Here is a 13,919-nt window from a genome sequence, read left to right as displayed (position 1 = left end):
TGGAGAACCTGGTATGATTGGTAAATGGTGTGACCCCAACCACAGGAACAATTATATGTTTTTATTTTATACAAGAAATAAAATTAACCTTTGAAATTATTTTTGACAAATAAATATTGGTAGAAATAGGTAATTAGGTGGTGTGCCACTAATTGTAAAGCATTATGATGATATAATACAAAGCTACAATATAGCACTGACAATTTTTAAAGCAGAGGGGAAAAGGGGTGTTGATTGGATATAAACTGATGAAGAAGCTGTCTTGGAATTGGTTGTTCTGGCCATCCCTGTTGCCCTATCATGAAAGGAGGAGAGTTCAGTAATGGTTTAACTACAATTAAATCCCTCCCCTTTCTTTATGGAAACTCAACTGTAGGCATTTCAGCATTAGCCTAAACAATGGTTTTGAATATGTTAAGCCTCTAACAATTAGGGAGCAGTTTGGGGCATTGAATAATGTGGAATGATGCAATTGAACCTGACAGCTTCAACAGTCAGCCTACTCATGGGACCCAAAAGTTGTTCACACTTGGTTTCATCTCTCATCACACGCTGAGTATTAAAACCTTACTGGTGTGGAGCTGAGACAGAAATGAGGCCTGTTATCAGAAAATATTTCATAGCATAAAACTTAAAAGAATTGGGGGGAAAAGGCATGTTCAAAGAGTCTCAAAGTTTTGATATCCAATCTGATTGAATGTAGTTAAGTATTGTCTCATTTTTCTCCCCTTTGTTTTTTTTTTTCTTAACATACAACTTTTGATTGAAGAGGCTCCTTCCCCTGGAAAATTTCAGATACGAGTAAATGTTCAGATATGAATCCTTTGGAAACTTTATAGTCATACTGTTAAATAATACTGGAGTCATGCAAACAAATATAAAACTATTCTAAATATTTTGGTGGATATTTATATATAGGAGTTAAAAGTAGTTAACTTGCAAGTCTTGTTCTTTAATTAGAAGAATATGCTTGTACTTTCTCTCTTGCTGTAGAGGAAGTGTTTTTAAGCATCAGTCAAATATCAATCATTTCTTGCTGCACGTGGGCATTCTCTGAATTACAGTGCATCGTCCCTCCGTGCTGCTCTGCTGCTTATGGCTTTACTGATTTATTGAACATGCCATAAAGGAAAGCAGTGTGTTTTATACCTCTAGATGGGCTTAAATCCTTCTGCTAAAATATTTTCAGGAAATTTTGCTGCCTTTTCAAAATAAATACTTAGTAGTGTTGGGCTTTTATTAGTTCATACATTTTGATCATGTATTGTGTTGAGTGTTCAAATAGAAACAGTTGAAATAAAGAATAATACAGCCTTAAAAGTTCTGCATTTTAGAACATGTGTCAGTCCTGTGACCTTAATATGTATTGACAGGATGATTGCGCATTTTTAATAAATGCTTGCTACAGCTTGTTTCGACTGTGAGTGAAACATGAAGCTCCTATTTCACCTTTAAATAATGTAGCACTCCTCCACCTTCTCTACTTCCTTGTCAGATGAAGTCGTCACATACATAAGAAAGCTTCACAAATCATTATTCTTGTCATTTTACATTGCCATGTTAAAAAGGTATTTTCAAAGGTTTTTTATTTGCCTTCAACTTACTTGAACAATTTTACTGTGTCTTTTTTGCTTTAAGAGTTGCATAGGATGCAGGATAGCATTGGAACTTCTGTAGTTCCAACTTGTAGGACACCTTTACTATTATTTTGAAGTATAAACAGGGGTAAAGTTTAGGGTGAAATCACCACTTGTGAAAAACTCAAGTTCTTAGATATTGTTTAAATCCTTCTAAGTCTTTTGATCTGTTATATCAACCCACATAACAAACGTTTAATTCCTTTGATGTCTTCTGTTTTGTGATGTGATAGTTACTCAACTTCAGCAACTCCCATCAAGATACTTAGGTACATTCAGAAAGTTCTTAAAGATATTTGTGCGTGTTTCAGTCAAATAAACGTGTTCCCCTTGCTGATTATAGCTACCCTGCCATCATAAATTACTATATAGTTGCTATTGCACAGTTTTAAGCAGCCTTGCAGTGAATTACATGGACTGAGAGCTAAGTATAGAAGCTTCTGTGTAAAATGTGAGCAGTACACACACTTACTAGAATTAAAAGAAATCTTTTAGGGGAAATACTGTATAACTAAACAGAAATAAGGACTGGTGTTTGGAGTTTAAATACCACCACTCCCTCCCCTCTCCCCTTCCTTCCCCCCCCCCCAGCTGTATTAGTAGAACTCATAACATCATATAAACTTTTATTTTGCTAGTCTGGTCTTTCAGGTATGGTGAAGGATAATACTGATTGAATCTCTTAATACTCCATTCTGTCAGGTTTTATCAGTGAAAGGATTTGACTGAAGTTTGTTTGGTTTTGAGGGGAAAAGAGCTGAAGGTTGCTAGGAACAATAATGGTTGAGTTGGAGCTGCCCTTCAGGCATTTGTTAAGGAAAAGAGCAGGAGCTGTGCAGTATTGCTGCCTTTGTCTGTCAGTGTCACAGTACTGATATGTATTGTATTTCTGGAAGGTGTTGTACCTGGGGAGGTGGAAATGCCTGCATTATTTTTAAGACTTAGAAATAATTCAGATTAATTCTACTAAAGATACGCAATTCTTAAAAAAATCCCCAACAACCCCCCCAGAAGTAACAGCCAGATTTGAAGCGACACTGTGTTTCAATGTTTAGCAATCTTGCACATACCTATAAACTGAAAAATGAATAAACCCCTGATCATTGTAAGCAATTACTTGTGGCTTTTTCTAACTTTGTGACAGTAGAAGAAGGTAAATATCAGGCACAATTTCTCACCAGTATATAGTAAATAAAGCATCATTGAAAACAGTTGTGTGAATTCATAAAAGTCCATTCATCAAGTTTAATATGTTGGCAGAAAGCCAGAAATTAATGGTACTGTGTGATTCTTTCCAGAGACATAGTTTATACTCTGTAATATTTTGCTGTAATAACCAGTATGTTTCCCCTGTCTCTTGTGTGCAGTTATGCATGTCAAAATGTCCCACAAATTGAGTTCCTTACGGTTTACCTTCTATTTTTTGTTTTCAAAAAAAGTTTCATTTGTAAAAATTGTTTACATTTTCTTAGAAGATTGATTTTAAAACCAGTGATCATGCAGGTTTGTGGATCTTTGATTCCACACCCACCCCCCTTGAAATATTTTCTTTGTTCTGAAATAATTTTTTTATCAGGTAGGAAAATGCCTTTAAAGTAAGCAGCTGTACCTTTATTTCTTTGATTGCCTGTCTCTGCAACTTAGCATTTGACACAAATCTTTTTTTCTTCGAAAGGGAAAAAGCATAAGCAGCCAAGGAAGAAGGTATTTTTATTGCATTGGATTATGCAAGATTTTGGCCAGCCTCCTTAGCTTCATCTGTTTAAGGGTTCATTTTCGCTTGTTTGGCACAAGTCCCAGCAGAGACCTTCAGAATTGTGGTTAGCAACATGAATGAACACAAACTTTGGGAGCTCTTCAATAAGTAGAGCTGGCCAACTGCCAAAAATACAGTTCCTTATATGGGGTCAGGGCAAAGCTGTGGTTCCCGGAGCCCCCTATTGTATAGAAAACATACTTGTAATGGCTGTTTGCGTTCTTTAAAATAAAAACAAAACAAAACAAAAAACCACCAGGCTTCCAAGCCTATCAAAATAGGAAGTAACAAAATACTGTGCACGTTTTACTAATGACGGAGTCGAGCAAAGGAAATATGGCTCTGTGTAGTTAAACTGTAGAGCTGAAAGTTGGACCTTTTGACCTCCGCAGCCGGCTTGTGATGTAAGGAACCCAAGCATTTGTGAGACATCTGTTGTCTACCTGCCCTTATTTTGTAAATGGTTTAATAAGATTAAATAATTAGTAGGATAACCACATGGTCGCCATGCTACTAAGTCCTAGCATTGAGTGCATACTTCAGGACCACAAGGAAGTCTGACTGTTCTGCAAACTGTGGTTGTTTTAAAATGCACTTTAGGTATTAATATTTGCTACAGTAGTTTTTTATTAGAAGGGTTTTCTTGAATTAAAAGATCTTGCCAGCCACAAGTACAACACACTTTAAAACCTGATCTGTTTTTCAAAGTACTGCAATTCTATTTCTATACTTAAAAATGGAAAACATTTTTTTCTTTCAAATACATTGTTTTAAAAAGCATTCAACTTACAAATATAATAAATGTACATTAAGAAGGCTTCTTTAAAATACATTTAGCATTTCTCCCTGTTTTAAAAAAAGGATTCAAGTTGTAATTGGTTTCTTGCAGGCAAACACCCTACCTGGATCTTCTCTCAGTCTGCCTCCATCCAACATGTACGGCAATAGGCTGAATCCAAATTCAGCCATGGCAGCACTTATAGCTCAGTCTGAAAACAGCCAAGCAGGTAAGCTTCCTCTGCTGGTGCACATGTGCAGCTTCACAGAACTCCTTGTTTTTAAAAAGGTTGTTAAATTGTATTTTTGATTTCTGCTCAGCTTTCGGTTATTAAATGTCTGTACAAAGTTGCTCTGTGTTGGAAGTAAATTCTCAGTTGTTCTGTGGAACAGCGCAGGTTTTCTTCCCCCTTTTTTTCCTCTCGGTGTGTGAAATGTAAATGTTTAAGCAGAGCCATCAGCAGGCAGGAATGCACCAGTGTCTCTTGTGACTCCTGTGATTGATGCGCTCAGTTCCCAGCTCTTTGCAACCGGAGTGACACAGCTCTGGGTTTTGTCGTGAATAGTTGAAACCTTTATTTGCATAATTCATGAAATTGCATTACATACAAGTTCGTGTGAAAGAGATCCCGTTAGAGAACTTGTGCAGCATTTAATAATCTTGTGAATATTTACCGATTGGCATTTGGTACCGCAGGCTCTCTGCCGCGGTTTTAATGAGCCGCTGGCTTTGCTTTGTTTCAATCCCTCCGTAAGGATTTGTTGACATGTCGTAGTAGTCATGCCTGTTTGGGGGAAGGGAATGAGTTTAGCAGTTTACCAAGAATGGATCAGTCATGTCTTTGCCCTCCAAGGGGTCGGAGGTCGCTTGACTCAGAATAGGGGGAGGGCAACCTTGAAGGGGGCAGATAGGGTTATTTTATTGAGAGGCCATAGGGAAAATAACCCTTTTGAGTCCTTCCAAGCAAAACGTTTTCGTATATTTAATGAGGCCTTTTTTGTTTGTTTTACTACCTTTTTAGCAAGGGGCTTTCCTATGCTTTGCTTATAAATAGGAATTAGTGAATTATACGCTTTCATAAAGTTTTCAGTAAATTTGCAGAATAACGTGTGCTTGTTAGATGGCAGCAGTAAGTTTAATACGTTATATATTTTATGAGTTGTTTTGGGATACAAAGTGTTAAAAAAATACAGAGCATCAGGATTTGCTGTGATAAGCATACAGATTAGCTGTCCACAGCTGTGATTCATTACTTTCACCGTACAAATTAAAAGTGGCTGAGGGGAGGGTACTGCAAATGCAAACCACGCTTCTGTGCTGTAAAACTGAAAGGAATGAAAGAAGTGAACATAATCCATGGCCTGGTACAGCCTCAGAAATGTGTAAGGACAACACCTTACATGCTACAGTTCAACAATCTTAAACTAGTTACTTATTCACTCTTCAGCAGTAACTACAGATAGAAGTTGAGATTGAAGGTATTTTTAAAATATCTACATCAGATATTAAAACTCTTATCTAAGAAAAGGCGATTTATCAGCTGTGAAATATTTACACTGCAGATCAAGATCTCGGAGATAACAGCCGAAGCCTTGTTGGCAGAGGAGGATCACCCAGAGGAAGTCTCTCACCACGGTAAGTGTTATTTACATTGGAGAGTGCAGGCAGAGGAAATGTTTTAAGATTTGCAAACTTCACTGTCTTTTTACCAGTAATACCAAAGTGTTTTAAAAGCCCATATATATAAAAATATAAACACACATGTATAAATACATGTATTTTTATATTGATATATCCTTCTAAAAAAACCCCTAATTCATCCAGAGAGCTAAAATTGTGCTGAAATGTACTTTTGTATCAACTGAAATTAGGTTTACAAATTAAGGTTTATAGGTAAGTTAGTTTACTCCCTTATTTAAGAAATGGAATCTTGCTTTAGAGGGATTTATCTGTCATTTAATCCATATGTACCACTTACCTCCTCAGATTTGTTACCACAATTTTAGTTTAGTAATATTTGAAAAAATTCCAAAATCCCATATACTTAACAATGATCTCAAGAATAAGATGGTGTGAAACATTAAATATCAGTAAAAATTCCAAGCAAATATTTTCTTCCTTTTCCCTCACAACTTCAAAATTTTTAATAATTCTCTGTAGAAAAAAATAAGTATTTTTTTGTTCTGCTGCAATTCACATCTGCTAGAAAAGTTTGAGATAAGAATTCTGCTGAAACTGTATAATATTATTTTGTTTTAAAATAGTTGCTGTTAAAATTTCAATATTGTGTTTTAAATATTTCAGTAATATTTTCTGTATATTTTAAGCAAGTCTTCATTTTAAAGGGCTTTATTTTCTATACTGAATCCAATATAAATTATATTTTACAGTGTGATTACTGTGTTTTTTATTTAGGTACTAACCATGAAAAAGATTTATCTGAAAAAGAGATTTATCCTGAAAAAATATTTTAGGATAAAATGCTAAAAAATGCTAGTTACACAGAATTAGCATTATAATAATGAATTTTATTGCTGTAGCATGTGTTTATTATGGTAATTTATAACAAATATCTCCAAATTAGATAATTTAATGTACATGTCTGGTGTTGTTGATCTTGTATTATATTCCTTAATTAATCAAAAGACATCTTTCTGGATGTAATGAGATTATCCATTATAAATACTTAGGTGTTATTATCTAGTCATGAACTTGTTTTTAAGTTTTCCAGTATGTGTTGCTTCTAAAATAATTTTAGAGAATTTACAAATCAGTTTAGATGGTATTCTTAGTATAAATTTGTATACTTATATTAGCATATAAATTGATCTGTACAGATAAGGAAGTTCAGAGAATTTTGCAAAGGAAAATGCTCAACAATTAGGAAATTCCAGAACTTTTGATTATATATTTAATAGTCCTCTTATGCATACATGTTGTGGTAATTATGAGTTTTAATGCCTTCTTAGTTAATATTTGCATAAATCATAGTTGTGTTCAGTCTGTCTTTTGGTCAAATACTTGGGAAGGTAAACTTAAATATGATGTTTGTACAAAGTGTGTATGTTCAGGGTATATACAGTCCAGCACTTGCAGCATGGTAAAATACCAACTGGTTCTGATGGGGATGCTTAAGGAAAACTGGATGATACAAAGGCCACCTCAATCCACAATTGAAAAGCTTCCTGCAGTGTATAGAAGCTGTAGCACTTTGCAAAGAGGAGAGAGATTTTGCTTGGCAGTAGTGTTGTTCAAAAACAAGCCAAAATGGAGGAGAGGCGGGGGCGGTGTGAGAGAAAGCAAGGGGGAGAAATTGCTGCTGTAGTAACAGAACTGATAGGTGGGAAAACTTGGTCTGAAACACCTAGCATGGAAAAAATTTAGAAAACCTACTCATTCAGTTAAGTTCAGTAGTCAGCAAATTTCACCCCTGCTTTGCGCGACAAAAAAGATTACACATATGTCAAGGTTTGTAAAATGTGTAGATAACTCCCCACCTTCCCCACTTCAATAAATAAGTAACTATGGTTACTTAAAATATGGTTTATAGTGAATAAAAAGCTAACTTTAAAAAATCTGCTATCTGGAAACTTTGCAACTCCGAATGTTACCTGCTTTATCTATTTAAAATTATTTAGCTGCAAGTTCTGACTCTGTTCCCTTTGAAACTTATGAGATACATAAATAACACAGTTCTCCGAAAGAACCATGTGATTTTCAGTGAGTTGCTTAAAATAAAAACACTTGCAGAACATTTGTTTGCTGTTGATGACGCAGCTGACTGCAGCTCTTCGGAGAAGACATATGTGACTCATGAGCTTGTATGGTCATTTCCAATTCATATTGTTATATCTTTCCACCCCAGTATAACCACAGCGTTTGATGTTTAAGATGCTGTATTTTAACTTTTAATATATATATGAGAAATATAAATATACCTGGTATATGTGAGCTGTTTCCATTTTGCAAAGGAATCGCTGCTTTTCCCAAGGTAGCACTTAAACTATTTTTTACCCCATACTTAACCTTAGATTTAAAAATATGTTACGTAGTACCTGCAGTAAAATCTGTATGTATGCTTATATCTAAATGCAGTATTGCTTCTAATTAATGCTCTATAGTATGAGTAACTGTACCCCAAACTTAAACAAAAAACAATTGTGAAAGCAGGCAAGGTGTGCAACAGGATTCCCATCTCCGTGGCAGGATTGGACCAGTGCAGACAGCACCTTTATAATCCTGTTGGAAACTCTGATCAAATACTATTTGGAATAAGGATTCAACCCTAGCATGCAGGAACCATATCCTGTCTAAAGGATGAGCTAGGGGTTCAGTTGGTAGAGAGGAGAGACTGAGTAATGTTGCAATACACAGAAGTCTGGATTTTACTTTTTTTTACCCTTCTGTTGTAACAGGCTTCCAGTGAAGGATTGCAGAGGTTGTACCATCATGTACTGCATTGTTTCTACCTTTTCGAAATTGATGGGAAGCAGTCCAAAGCCCAACAAGAATTTTGTTGGTGATCTATAATTCAAATGGCACAATCTGTTAAGGTAGCATTATGTGCCGCTCAGGAACACGTAGACAGACAGAAGTTTCTGGGGGAGTTATTCAGTGGTTTTATGTATTTGTTTTCTGGTTTTGTATTGGTTTTGAAGTGGGTTGTTTGTGTGAAGTGTAAGTGTAGTTTCTGCATAAACTTTCCTTCTTACTGCTTCAGCACATCGTGTTAACAGTCCGTTCTAAGACTACTTTTGCTGTCTCTGTGCTGAACTGTTACGTGCTGTTGTGTTGTCATCTCTTGTCAAAAAACACTACCTTGGTTATCCATTCATCAGGGCTTTTTGTTTTAACAAGTGCTTTCCTTTCTTCCTGTATGCAAAAAAGGACCTATTTATAAATACTTAACAGAGCTCTTAAGTCACCTACTTAAAACCTTTTCTCGTAAAAAATCGCTTTGCTCTGGTGCCTGCAAAATGCTCGACACTCATTAGGTAGCTAATGTGCTGTGACCACTGCTTATTACGGTAATCATAATTAACACACTGATTTCCTGAGCTCTCTGTGTTGTCCTGTACTGGGACTGTGGTGGTCGTCTTGGTAAGTCTGCACTGTGGGTGCAACAGTACAGCTGTGATCCCATGATGGCACCAATTGCTTACAGTAATAACTAATATCTGAGAATCTGAGCTCACTGGAATTGATTATCCCCCCAAACAACCAACATCAAAATCAAGAACCAGCTTTTAGTGGGCTCTGGTGGTGGTCCTGTAGAGAAATGGGACCATGCATACATGAGACCAGAAATCCGAGTCAGAAATACACCGAATATCTGGCTTTGCTCACAAGTTAAATTGTGCCCCATCCAATGCAAAAGAAGCCTTCTCCTAGGGCCTGAGAGAGGTAGCCAGCTTTCTCAGTGGCCGTGTGCTGAATAATTAATTTTCTCCTGAATGAGAAAAGACATGTGGCAAGGGGATTATTCTTTGAACTGTGTGTGATCATGAGTAAAAAAAGAGGTATATTAAGTGTTCACAGAACAGGCAGAGGATAACTTCGAACTTTCATTGCATCCCTTGTGAAATAATATTTTCATGTAGTCCCTCAAAAGTCCGGGTTTACATGACTGTTTTAAGAACAAGTTAGTCAGTGGAATTACATATGGCCTTTCTATGTGATGCTTTTAAGAAATTGGTTTTATTTTTCCCAGTTTTATCAGGGAAAGGTTTGAAGTTTGGTGTGGGTTGGTTTTTTTGCCCTCAAAGTTGATGCCCTGTGTATCCACATATAATGGTTTCCTGCTGTAGAAGTGTGTGTTGTATAATTTAATTCAATGCTATTTGTCAGTTACTGTCTTGTTAGTCTGTATGCAAGAAGAGGTTATGTGCTTTCTCAGTATAAATTCTCACACTGTAATAATATGTCTTTCTTTTATTAAAGCCCTGGCAGTGAGAACCAGGAGTTCTTAGTGATTTTGATGAATTAGCTTAGTCTTGGAAGCATAAGATATGTAGGTGCTAAGAGCTGATATAAGAAATTTCAACAGCCTTTTTCTAATACATTTCCTTTCATCCTTTTCTTTAAACAATAAATTGCAATATTTTCAACAGATCCCCTGTGAGCAACTTGCAGATTCGCTATGATCAGTCAGGAAATGGTTGTGGGGAAAATTTGCCCCCAGTAGCAGCCAGCATAGAACAGCTTCTGGAGAGGCAATGGAGTGAAGGACAACAATTTTTATTAGAGCAAGGCACCCCCAGTGACAGTAAGTACTCACAGTCTGTTTTATTATGACTTTTGCCAACTGTTACTCAGAACTGCTGTTCTGTGCTTGTCCAAGAATTTTAATAAAATTTATTTTCTGCCGTGAATTGAAATACAACTGTAATGTACAGTTCTAGCATAGTTCTTAGTGCAGCACATGGCATCAGTAGATTACAAAAGACTTCTCTATGATTATCTACATTTTTATAGATGGGGAAATTCTATCATGCAAGAGGAACTAACTTGCAGGTCCAGTTGCAGAGTTTGGAAACTCTGAAGTCTTAGATCCACTACTGTAAATATGTAGTACAGTTCCCCATTTTTCTTTATATTGTATGATATAGATTGGTGTAATAATTTTTATTGTTCTGTTTTTTATTTTTAAATCTGAATTGCCTACTTCTGTTGCTGTTTGAAAAGAAAATATTTACAAATGTTAGTCAGGTGTCCTACTGGGCTTTCGTGTCTTTATTGTGTTCTGCCTTTCTTGTGAGTTCCTAAAGCAGGCAAACTATTATTTTCTCAAGTTATGTTTAATAGAGTGGAATAGTCCAAGAATGAATATGTTAAAAGCATAAGTGATCAGTAGATCACGTGGATCTCCATATTCAACAGTGTATCAGTATCAAAGACAATCACTGAATATGTTAAAAAAATTATTTTATTCCAGGTTATGGTTTGTGTTATATTTTATTGAACGCATTATTCTTCTCCTTGGTAGTGTAAAGAGGTATCTAGTTAGTATTTTTATGAATGGTATCCTGACAAAAATGCTAATTGTGAGGAAATTCATGCAGGGATAATCCTTTAAACATGATAGCTGGAGGACAGGTTTAGCTAAGTCTTATTGCATCTCATTTGAGCTCACTGAGGGTTCCTTTGTATGTTCTTGAAGAGGAGGGATAAAAGCTAAATCCTTGGGAAATGACCAGATGTGCCTATACCAGTAGACTTATGTCTGTAGTAGGCCCAGAGGTCATGTTAAACAAATACAATTTAGAATTTAAAAAAAAAAAAAAAAAAAAAAAAGGCAAGAAAAAAAAGGAGGCTATCCCTGTGGCTTTACAGTCACACTCTAGTACTGGTTGGGAAATCCAAGTTCTGAAACCAAATGGGAGTTTGAGAAAACTGTGCTTGGTAAAAATCAGGTCAATAGAGAAGGTGATGCCCTCGTTATGCAAACGCGGGGGGTAAGTGCGGTGCTCACAGAGTGCTCCCTGCTGGGGGATTCCGAGATCGCTGCTCGCAGCTCCCGCCAAGGTGCACTGGGACAACTTCACGTTGGAGGACTTCTCTTTTTTTTTTTCATTGTTTCTATTGGTTTATGATTCACTGTACAAGTAATTAAATCAGAAAAACTCCCTTTTCATAAACTTGGTTGTTTTTATATAAATGTTGTTGGTTGCTTGTGCTGTTAGCTGAGCATATTTTTGTCAAACTTCTCTGTTTTATAAGGTTTATAGTTCCTAATACTGCAGCTGAACTGGATTTATCCCAACTATCCTGTGCTACTGAAATACTTTTATATTCTGATTTGGGGCTAAGTTGTCAGGTACTGCTGTTTGCTTAAAATGTATCCTGGCCCTAATGAGGCTACTTTATCAGTATTTAAGCCAGGGTGTAGAGGTATTCCAAAATTACTATCACAGCACACTGTAAACTTCTTTCTATGCTTTAAATAACACAAAATTGATCTCAGATCTTTCTGCTAAAATTCAGACATCTGTAATAATTTTATATTTTCACATATATGCTAGTCTTAATGTAATGCAGAAATTAAAACTGAATGAAGGTGTTATTCGTTCATTGAATGTGGCTGTGAAATGTAATGTGTGCCTTTTTGTCTTAGTTTTAGGAATGCTTAAATCATTACACCAACTTCAAGTTGAGAATAGGCGGTTGGAAGAACAGATAAAGAATCTGACCGCAAAGAAGGAGCGACTTCAGCTTCTCAATGCACAGCTTTCGGTGCCCTTTCCAACAATAACTTCAAATCCCAGCCCTTCTCATCAAGCACATGCCTTTCCAGTACAAGCACGTAAGTAGAGGGGATTATTAAAGTGTCAAAGTAATTTGAACATGTGTTTATATGAAATATCTATTTCATCCACACATGCCATTGATGGGAGATGAATATAAATGTAGGATGAATATAGACCAAGTATTTGCTGATGTGTTAAATGTTTAAACATCAATTGGTTTATTTTTCTGAACCATTACTACTTTTTTCAGTGCAGTTTCTCTTTTACTTCAGTTTGGAGCACATCCATTTGAATCTATTGATTCACCAATTACTTAGTTAATATTTTACTATTCAGCAATGATTTTAAAGTTGACTTTACATTTTCTATGTTTACCTTTGTCATAATTTTGAAATAATTATTCTGAATCTTTTTGCATGTTACAGAAATTTAACCACTGTGTGTTTTTTGAAACAATTACTTTAGCACCTAGCACTGATTCTTTGAACAGCAGTAAAAGCCCTCATCTGGGAAACAGTTTTTTACCGGACAATTCTCTTCCTGTATTAAATCAGGTAATTTTTATTTCTTTCTTCTAAACCTAAACTTGTTACAAGTTAACTCATCCCAGTCCTTGCATTGTGGCGTTAGGTGAAATTTTATGCAGCTGAGGGGGCTTTGTTGTTTGTTTTGACACCAGGAGATAACCTCCAGTGGACAAAGCACCAGCAGTTCATCAGCGCTTTCCACTCCACCACCTGCTGGGCAGAGTCCGGCCCAGCAAGGCTCGGGAGTCCCTGGAGTTCAGCAGGTCAATGGTGTGACAGTGGGGGCACTGGCTAGTGGTATGCAGACTGTAACCTCCACCATTCCTGCAGTGCAGGGTGTGGGTGGAATAATTGGAGCACTGCCAGCCAGCCAGCTGGCAATCAATGGAATTGTAGGGGCTTTAAATGGGGTAATTCAGACGCCAGCAACAATATCACAGAACGCTTCTCTCACTCATGCAACCGTGCCACCCAATGCAACGCATCCTCTGCCAACCACACTAAATAACAGGTAAGAGTTCCCTGATTTATGTTTTTCCTCATAGTGCCTGCTGTTCTTCAGGTTAGCTGGGTTTTTTTGTCTTACTCCAAATATACTGTTTCTTCCTTAGCGTATAATTATCCAAGTAAGTTCTGTTCCTGGTCTGTGAATGAAAGTGAGGAGGCATTTAATGGAAGCACAGGTAGTCAAGTTAAAGAAAAGATGTTTTCTCTAAAGCTTTTGGGAATCCTAGTGGATTCCTGTTTTTTAATCAAGTCACATTCCCAAACAAATGTAATTATGTAAATATGCTTCAGCTCCGTTTTTCAGTTCAGAAAACAATATTCTTTGTCCTGCCAATTGTTCTTCCGGGATTAAAGGAGTGCTGGAAAAGCTACCATTTGTTGCAGTAAGAAGGGGGGAGGGGAAGAAGGGTATATGGTCGTGTAATTCAAGATGTAACAGGCATAACTAACCAGAGTTGTAATACAGTT

General features: G+C 36.5%; 1 protein-coding gene across 7 annotated transcripts in view; it reads left to right on the top strand.

The window, feature by feature from the left end:
• MLLT10 (MLLT10 histone lysine methyltransferase DOT1L cofactor) overlaps positions 1-13,919 on the top strand; it is a 128,795-nt gene that overhangs the window by 105,568 nt on the left and 9,308 nt on the right. For all 7 annotated transcript variants that reach the window (XR_004238693.1, XM_032101502.1, XM_032101480.1 and 4 more), the window contains 6 exons: positions 4,283-4,400; positions 5,734-5,806; positions 10,282-10,436; positions 12,285-12,473; positions 12,883-12,971; positions 13,097-13,455. Coding sequence is in view for 6 of the 7 variants with exons in the window: in XM_032101502.1 (XP_031957393.1) it covers positions 4,283-4,400; positions 5,734-5,806; positions 10,282-10,436; positions 12,285-12,473; positions 12,883-12,971; positions 13,097-13,455 (983 nt within the window). In the remaining variant the exon portion in view is untranslated. The remainder of the gene's footprint in view (positions 1-4,282; positions 4,401-5,733; positions 5,807-10,281; positions 10,437-12,284; positions 12,474-12,882; positions 12,972-13,096; positions 13,456-13,919) is intronic.

This window comes from Corvus moneduloides, chromosome 1, assembly GCF_009650955.1.
Source record: "Corvus moneduloides isolate bCorMon1 chromosome 1, bCorMon1.pri, whole genome shotgun sequence".
Lineage (NCBI taxonomy): Eukaryota > Metazoa > Chordata > Aves > Passeriformes > Corvidae > Corvus > Corvus moneduloides.
The sequence above is the reverse complement of the archived record's forward strand: the minus strand, read 5'-3'. Positions and strand labels throughout refer to the sequence as shown.